The following is a 9,660-nucleotide window of genomic DNA, read 5'->3' on the forward strand; positions in this document are numbered from 1 at the left end:
AACATCATCCCAAGCTGTCCCTTCTTTTTTGGCATTTGCATTTTACACGGTGCGCTTTACAGTTAGATACATGCTGCTTTGTCCAATTAACAGCCTAAATCTCAGCGACAGCACCTCCTACTTTCTCAAACTGCTTCTGTTTAAGAGTAAAATGTCAAGCTCTCCAATATTTCTCAAGAAACATACCAAGAGCTTACTTGAGTGAAGCAGGTTCAAGCACTGACATAATTAATTTTAAAAAAATGCAATGAGGGGGAAAAAAAAAAGAATAAAACAATCAGTCTGCACTGGGGATCATTGTTAAAGCCCATTATTCATTGCAAACATTTATTACATTTTCTTATGATGCAAACAACAGCAAGTCCCATCCATGTTGGAACAGCTCATCACTTAGTAATGAGGGAATGAAAGAGACAGAGGGACAGGGACAGAAAAAGTATATTATGCGCAACTCCATTGTTTCTTTTAAAAAGACATGACAATCATCTCTCATTGTAAATTTTGGCATCTTCTTCCCTCCCACTGAGTGATGGTCATTAAAAAAACAAACAAAAAGAAATCAAAAGATCAAGGCATGCATAATAGTTTCTGGTAATGCACATAGATCAACGGATACCACTTATAAATACAAAATCCATGTACGATGTTCATGTACATTTCATACATATGGTCCCTTAGAGCTGTCTTAGGCCTATATATCTGTTCCCACTGTGGGACTGTGTTCCTTGTTTTCAATTGGTCACTAGATTCTCCCTGGGAAAAGATCTGAGCTTGAAAACACACCTGCAGTATGGACTTTTCATATTGACGACTACTAGATGTTACAACTGTCTGTTTATTCCTCCCATCATCTCTCACCACATGTAATGATCAGGCTATTAAATGGCAAAGTTTTATTTAATTTAAATAGTTGTCTTTGCATCAACTGACCATTGTGTCATCTACAGAATGTCATCAAACCTTGCCAGAGTTATAGCCTATTTAAGGAAAAAAAACAAAAAAAAACAGTAACACTACCACCCCATGCTTCTGTTTAAAAAGGGAGCCCACTGACTATTCGGATCCACTCAGAGCTACTCTTCCTAAAAGACAGAAATCTGGAGCAAAAGTATTCTATCTTTCACAAAAGATTGGGTCAAGTTTATGATATACTACGATAAATGCACTGGTCCATTTATAGAAATGGATGAAACAGCCACATATCTACATTGAGGGCTGTGTACGTGGCCGCATCCATCATTTACTGAAATGATATTTAAAAAACAAAATAAGAAAAGGGAAAAAAAACAGGTCAAACCAAAACACTGATTAAATACAATGTTGAATTAATTTCTTTACTGTTAAAAAAGTGTAATGCAATGTATATAATTATGTTGCTCACTCTCATTTGCTCAAGATGTGTTGAAGAGGGGGAAGAGGCTTTAAGGATTGCTGATATACCAATGGAATCATATACAGATTTACACTTATATGCATCTATCATCACACTCAACAGATGGAGGGAAGGAGGGACAGACACAAAATAGAAAAGATTAATCCGTTTGAATGTGAATACCCTTTGCTGTGGAGCTAATGCTATGTTACTCTCTTAAAAAATGAGAGAGATGACTATGGTTATGAGTGCGCACAGGTATGAATTCTGTAAGTGCAGAACCAAATGTTCGACCAATAAAAGTCTATTGGGATTGAGTTGTACTGGTTTCTCTGAAGGTGGAGGCAGACTCGATTAACCGAACATGGGGCTGATTATGATGGTACTGGTGGCAATGGTGGGCGCTTTGAGTGGTTGGATTTAGCGCCTTCTTTATGATGGTGGTGGGGATTTCGGTGCATTATGGGGCTTGGCTCCTTTAGTCGATGTACTGGGAGAGCCAGCGGAAACCCTCGCCGTAGCCTTGCCTCTTCAACACGCTGCACATGAACACCTCCAGTGGTCTTGTGTTCAGCTCCTTCATGGGAATGTTGCCCTGAGGAAAGAGCAGGGAAAAGGTCACACCAAATCAGACAAAATATATGTGTACGTGTCTGTGTGCAAGGTTACATTATTTCCAAGGATAAGACAAATATGTCCACTAAAAAGAACTTTAAAAACAGAACAAGATTTGTGAAAGGCAATATGAAAAACAAAACTCAAGCGGCCAATTTATCAGTCTCATAAGGAATAAAACGATGGTCAGTTGAAGGACACATGGACTAATTACCTTTAGCAGCAGAACATCTGGTTCCATTCCCAGTTCAGCCTAAACTTCACTGAGTGGTATTACATTGCATTTTGCCCCCAAAAAGAAAAAGCTGTTCACGAGAACTGCGGGGATGCAGTAGCTTTTGTCACGTTACTTAACCTTTCTTCATTGATTCATTGTGCTGGAGGCTGAAGTCTTCGCTCTGGTCTAGTTTCAGCTCCGTGTTCGGAAATGCTTTACTTCTTGTTTTATCTACTCATCCAACCATTTCTTAGAACAACATACCAGAAGAAAAACAAAGGTGGAAAACAGAGAGGGAGCTGTGCGTACTCACCTTGCCTGTCGTCTGTCCATACAATCCAAAAATTTCCCTCAGCTTCTCCTCACTGATGGCTTCTTGTCTGTCGATCTTGTTGCCCAGGATTAGGATAGGCACGTTTCCAATGGTCTCGTCTGTCATTAATGCCTAGGGAAGTTGATGAAGTGTTACTATGTGGATACAATTATCATACTATGATACTACAATATACATACTCTTGACTATGTGATATTTGAGTAATGTTTAGCTCCTCCTGTGAATGACTGGGAAACCTGTAATTGACCTCTTACCACAACAGACATTTCAAAAAGGGTCCAAACTAAAATAACTCATTTAAAGTGGATCTTTCTTTGCACAATTACTGAATATTTGTCCCTAAGGGAGGACTGCTTTGTTTCATACTATGTGGGGAAAAAAAACAAGGATTTTGAGAGTTTATGGTTCTTCTCAATGCAGACCAAGAAAATGCTCAGCCGTGCGAGTTTGACCAAGAAGGTAGAAGATACTTACATCAAGTTCTGCTTTTGATTCACCCAGTCTCACGTTGTCTGCACAATCCACAAGGAAGACGATGCCATTGATGGCAGGGAGGTAGTTTTTCCACACTCTGCGGGCTGGGTGCACCAATAAACAAAGTGAGTTTTGTTAATAAAGTTAAATTGTAGGACATCATTTCTTATGGGCTACACAAACGATACACAAATTATATCTTAATCGTATAAAAACAAAGATCACTTAAAAAACATTTGAACACACCTTGTGTGTGGCCTCCAAGGTCAAAGGTGGTGAAAGTCATGCCAGCAATTGTCAGCTCTTCTGAGGCTGGAGGAGAGGATTCACACATTAAGCACCAATGGAGGCATGATCAAATATTACACGTTACAATTCATACCAACAATAATCTGCCTGAATTTTCCTGCAATCATAGTCTTTGAACCCATAACTGAGTGAGCATGAGTGGACACGCATGTGTGACAGAGTTGCAGCAGACTCACTTGGGTGTAAGGTTGGCACATGTTGTCCCAATCTGTCATCTTTGAGCATGTGCAATAGCGTTGTTTTGCCAGCATTGTCCAGGCCAAGAAATACTAACTTGCCGGATTTCTTGTACAGTCCTAAAATTAAAAACAGAAGCATTTCACAGCATTATATTTGTCTTCATCAAACAATTTGGGAGGAACAAAATAAACATCTTTAAACTGTGAAATTGAAGAGAACTGGGAAGCACAGACTTGTTTATTCTCAGGAGTTAAATTCCTAAAGATAAAAAATACGAATGAGAAGAACGTGCACAAATTGCAAAGCTCAAAGTGTGTCATTGTTCATTATCTATGTCGCAATGTGAATATTAATTGAAAGACGACAAAAAAAGGAGCCTCTTTGACCCAAATCTGTTTTATTGCATCACAAAAACAGTAAAAAAACCAACAATTTTTTCCTGTTACTTTTTTCTTTATTTTCATTTTATGCTTTTTATTTTCATAAATTCACCACTGCTTGGAAAATGTATATGAGAGCGCGGATGTCTGAATCAGGTGGAACAAACACACAAGATGTGGGTAACTTCTGAATGAGCAGATTTGTGGACAGAGTAACAAACAGTCTGAGAATTCACAGCGAGCGTGCGCATACAGATGAGGTTTGCTGCTTTGTACTTGTCTCGGCTTGCGTGTTTATTACTCCCTATTCCTTTATTAGAATGTGCAATCATGACCCGAGTCTGATGTCTGTGTGGAGCTCATGCGAGAAAAGAGCTTGAATTACAGACGCAGTGAATATCCAAACATGGGATGAAATGTGCAAATTATGGCCGCGCCTTGCTCAATGTTCTTGATGAACTCTATGTTTGCCACTCTGAGTCAGCACAGTGATACAAAGTAGATTTGTAAAATTTCTGACTGAGTCAGCTCTGCTGCACGTCATCATTACTCACAGCAGCGCCACGCAACCAGCCGAGCAGGGAGAACAGGAACGGCTGCTACGTACAAATTTAAGACAGAAACTAGAACAGCGCACACTGGGGACAAGAGCTTCTGGTACACATTTCATTTTTTTTATCAGCTTTCAAACAGACACACCCTTTACAGATTAATTTAACAAGCTCAGGTGAAAACACGTGTCATGTTTCTTAGAAACATCAACTTTGTGCAGCTTCAGTGTTTACACATCATATAAAAATAGGCTGATGTTGTTAGCTGAGCCACTTTAGACAAACACAAGCTGCTTGTGTGGTCCCAAATGGGAGGAACTTCTTCCATAGACAAGATTTCTAGGCACAAAACTTAGTGTTGTACACAAGTCATAGTCCACTTAAAACTATGAGAGAAATCAGTCAGCCATTTTGATTCATTCCAAAATAAGCAGTTTTCAAATCTTCCGCACTTATATTTGTTACAAGATAATGTGTTGAATCATCAGTACTCACCTAAAAACTGTAGTACGCTATTGAAACCGCTATAAATCCAATCAAATAGGAATGACATATCCGGAGCTGTTGAATCCTGAAAAACCAAGAACATGGGACAAAACAGAAGTAAGAAAATATGCATGTGAAAGGAATGTGAAACCAAAATAACTACAATTCCTAAAGCAGTTGAATATCATACAAAGTGAGCAATCTGTTGTTGTGCATCTTTGCAGTCATTTTATCATATATCAATAACATACAGTGGCTGGCTACTCTATCCACACAGATGAAGTAGCGTTTAATTAACAAGAAAAACAGCAGCAAAACAAAACCAAAAACACTGATTGAGGAGTACCCACCGGCCAAAAGCTTCAACGCTGTAAATATTTTCAGTTGGGCAGTTTTTTGGATCACGTAGCTCAAAGTTTTTTTCTGGTTCCCTTAGCTTTAATGTTTATTCTGAGCATTGAAATGGCAGCATTTACAAACAACAAATTTAAGCAACATCCTTGCTTTCAGTTAAAGTAAATGTGAACGACAGAGTCTGAGCATCATTGTGTCTCCACCCCTCGTGTTTACACCAGAGTTCATAGCCACTGCTGACAGTCTATTAACTCTGTCTATGAGGCCACGGTGAAGGCAGAGCTCATCTGTCGCATAAAGTGAAAGTTCAGTCAGTCAGATCAGTTAAAAAAAAAAAAAAAATTATTCACTGGTGTAAATGATGGAGGAAGAACGCAACATGTCAGCCTGAAACTTCATCATCAATTCAGTCACCGTTATTCTAAAGTGATTAATTCAGGATATCGAAAAATAATCTCTGAGCCCAGAGACCCCATCACAGCAGTTGCTTTGCCCAAACCTTCCACCAGGAATCTTCATTAAAGGGCTTTTTATGAAAATTAAATCATAGCCCCTCGGCACCTCTGATATCAGGGTTCACAGTTTTATCTTTTATATTCTGCTTCAAGTACCAGCAGCTGATGTTCCTCTTCTGAACAAAAAGAGGAAAGCGTCAGCAGAAAACTATTGTGGCGAAGATCTGGAAACATTCTTTAACCAAAAAAAAAAAAAAATCTTCAAATATCTTTCCCTAAACACATAAAATGCTTGCATGGCACTCCTGGGCAGTTATTTTTACCAAACAGACTTAACACGCAACAGAATTCTAATGGTGACAACAATTCACCGTATAACATTCAGACCTAATTTTTTTTCACCACGGTGTCTCATTGGTGGAATAAAACATTGTTTAAGATTTTGGTTTCATTAAAGACTAAAAAGCTAAAAAGACTACAGGTAAAAACTAAACAGCAGAGACACAGAAAGAAAAATAGAAACCAATCCCCACCAATCTCATGAAAGTGATGCCAATAATCCCCAAGACTGTGGAGTCTGTTTAAACGTATCAGAGAGATACCAGCAACTGGCGATAAGAACAATGAATGGCTTTCTACAACCAGTGATTAGCTTGTAGTAGCAGGAGTCTTCGTACAGCACAACAGGAGACTCTGAACCTTGATCATAGAACATCTGACAGTTCATGACAGGCAATGTGCATGCTTTACGTTTCATTTGAAAGGCTCTTAGAAATGGAGCCCAGACTTAGTCTTTCAAGATAAGCTGGTCAGATGCATTTTAAATAGAAGAGAGGACACAAGCCTCCCTTTTCCATAAACCGAGAAGAAGCTTTTGCCCTACAAAGACATGTATTTTGCTTCCGGTTTCATCTGATTTTCCTTACCATTACCCTTCTTTACTATTCCTACTCTTTCATTTATGATACACAGAAACATCAGCACAAGGTAAGCTGGCGTCGACCTCTGGCCCCAATTATGTAACATGCAAACAACTCAAGGCTAAAGTGGAAGGCTGACAAAGGTCAAGACCAGGCAAATACAGAAAAATGCAGTCAAACCCCATATCAGCTGATGTCACTCTCTGGACCCACATGTTCCAATCCCTGCCTCAACACAGTGGGCTGGAATTACAGGCAGGTGGCCATGTATGTGGCGTGATGTAGCAGCAAATGTGAAACAAATGTGAGATGGTTTGAGAAGCACACCAGGTTCCCCCATAAGAGCCCCTTAGAGCTTAAATCACCATCACTGAGGCATCTGTTATTAAATAAATTCATCAGACAAGTTAGTTGTGGTTTTATAATCTGAATACGGGTGCATATGCTCAGAAGTACATTCTAACAATTTGCCCGTAGTAACAGGATCTACTTTTTAATACAATTAACAACTGTTCTGGTCTCTTAGTGCTGTGGTCAGAAAGAATGGTAAGTAGTAATATAAAAATAGTAAGAGTCCAACACAATACTAATATGTGTCCCCTGCCTTTGGTATTGGCACCCAAAATTACAAACCTAAAGTATGAAAAATGTAACACTTTAAAATGAAGTGGGTGCTGCAGAGACGAGATTCCTGGGAATGCCCACTTAATTTAAGATTTTGGACAGTTGTAAATTCACAAAATGCAATTAAGAACATGTGAATTCATAATACTGTTAATACATTGGATGTGGATTGAACCGACAAACGCATCCAGTAAATAAAATCAATAAATGCACCGTCTAAGGAGGATGTTAACAATCCTGTACCTATTATCAGAGTAATAACAAATCAAGTTTAGACAATCTCGTCAAGTAGGATTTAAAATAAGGAGAGACTGGTGTAATTCCAAATTCGGTGACATGTTTGGGATGTTCAGCTAATTGAATGATTTAAGTATTACATATTCATAGAATTTGACAGCTGCTTCCAAACGAGGTGGAACAACAGTGTTTATATGGACTCACAAATGTTAATATCGGTGATTTGTTGGCCTTCCAACTTAGTTAGATTGACAATTGTGTGGTAAAGCTGCTATTTTGTTGTCAGCTGAGTACTTAGTACCGCAATGAGAAACTCATACGTTACGGTCTCCGTGCTTCACGTCACCAGATATTTCACGGACATAATTCGTGTAACCAGCTATCGCAAATAGGGAATACCTTTAAACTTAATGGGGCGGTATTTTTGCAAACATTCGACGTGGTTAAAAAAGAAGGAATGAGAAAAAAGAACAGATAAGCAAAGCAATACAACTTAGATTATTAAAAATTTTAGAGCAGATTTACATAAACTAACGAGTGACAGGTTTCAGACTTCCACCGGCTAATGTAACGGCTAGCAGGAAGCCACTAGCTACGTGTCATATTCTGTAGGAGACGTTGCATCAAGGGTTACTAGCTGCGTTTGCTAATCAGTAGTTAGCTGGATAAATACTAGACATCAACATTTGTGCTGGTGTGTTTTTTTTCATCCTATAATAAACACCGCTGCTAAAGTACACACAATAGTCGGTAAAGTGAAGTTTACATCCAGCACGAGGCAAGCTGAAAATAAGAGTTAGCCAACTTAGAGTTAGCAGTGCTAATGTAGCATCGTTAGCAGCCGGGGTAACTTGCTAGCTGAGAAGCCGAACGCTCACGTAATACTCACTTTTAGATGATTACTTAGAAAGTGTATCAAAAAACTTACCCGTTATTTAGGTGTAGACTGGTTTACCGAGTGTGTTTGCTCTAAAAGTCATGTAAATTAGTCTCTCGGTTAGAAAAGAGAGCCTGTGAGATGCCAGGTCTTCCTCACCTCTTTCGTGTTTTGTTACTGAGCCACGACACTGCAATGGCTGTCCAACAACTCCCCAAAACTCTGCCCAGCCGCTTCCTGTTTATGTTTCACAGTCATCTTTCCGACAGGATAACTGAATTAGTCTAAGAATCTTATTTAACAAATTTCTTACACATCAAGTTGATAACAACATTTTTCATACCAACAACAAATTTGGATTTATTAAGAATTTTGATTTGACCAGTAAGTTTCTTGTTTGTTTGACCGGTAGGTTTCTTGTGGCCGGGCCACTCCTCTTCTACAACAAATTTTCTTCCTTCGAGTATTTCAGGCTTCCATGCCATCAATCTAGTCTTCACAAGTTCCCTTGACATAGTCTGCATGATATTAAAGTCTATTCAGAGTGTTGATAATGTTTTTCCTTGACAAATTCTCGACAGTTTTTTAAAATATGTTTCAGATCACTGTCTCCCGACACAGTGGCTTTTTGCTTTTCTTTTTTGTTGATGTAGTCTTCTTTTTCAAGCATCACCCAGTGTTCAAGAACAACCACCAAAGTTATACAGAGAAAATGGACAATTTTTGTCCCAAGATCTCAACATGCACTGCAGCACAGATTGGACAAGCCAGGACTCCATTGACCCTGGCTAAGAATGTCTTCACTTCTCTAAGACAAAAGCACTAAGATTTATGCGTTTTTGTGTTCTTGGATGAGATTACATTTACAAGAACCCATAGAACCCATGATGTAATACATTTTTCTAGTTTGTTAGTTTTCTTTGTTTGACTGTTTTCAGCAAGTATTCCTTATCAAAGTCAGGGCAACTTCCGACAAGAGAATAGTCAAATAAATGAAAAATCAAACAAAAGTGGTCAACAGGTGAGTCCACTCTTGAGTCCCATACGGAATCTTTGAAGGGAACTAAAGATCAGTACGATGACATCATCACACGTCAGATCATCACAAACGAGGAATAATCTAAACTCATAGTGGTTGCACATGGTTTTGAGTAATTATAAGGGCCACTGGAGTGCTGACAAGGCAAATAAAGGCTTTATTAGTAACTACCGAGAAAGATTGTGAATATTAGATAACTTACTTTTGTTAACAATGTTTAAAAAAAGTTCAATGAA

General features: G+C 38.7%; 1 protein-coding gene across 3 annotated transcripts; it reads right to left on the reverse strand.

Annotated features, from left to right (window-relative positions):
- Positions 1-294: 294 nt before the first annotated feature.
- On the reverse strand, positions 295-8,599 carry sar1b (secretion associated, Ras related GTPase 1B). Of its 3 annotated transcripts, none has more exons than XM_072375773.1 (7): positions 8,437-8,599; positions 4,928-5,003; positions 3,498-3,617; positions 3,259-3,324; positions 3,013-3,116; positions 2,518-2,649; positions 295-1,967 (listed from the first exon to the last, which is right to left on the reverse strand). In XM_072375773.1, exons 2-7 carry the CDS (start codon positions 4,983-4,985, stop codon positions 1,851-1,853), a joined length of 597 nt encoding a protein of 198 aa, XP_072231874.1. In that variant the 5' UTR covers positions 4,986-5,003; positions 8,437-8,599; the 3' UTR covers positions 295-1,850. The 3 variants fall into 3 exon arrangements, with proteins under 3 accessions (XP_072231874.1, XP_072231876.1, XP_072231875.1); XM_072375775.1 differs by having other exon boundaries at positions 8,545-8,567; XM_072375774.1 differs by lacking the exon at positions 8,437-8,599 and adding an exon at positions 7,281-7,374.
- Positions 8,600-9,660: the final 1,061 nt, after the last annotated feature.

This window comes from Leuresthes tenuis, unplaced genomic scaffold (genome assembly GCF_036924035.1).
Source record: "Leuresthes tenuis unplaced genomic scaffold, fLeuTen1.0.hap1 SCAF_21, whole genome shotgun sequence".
Classification (NCBI taxonomy): Eukaryota; Metazoa; Chordata; class Actinopteri; order Atheriniformes; family Atherinopsidae; genus Leuresthes; species Leuresthes tenuis.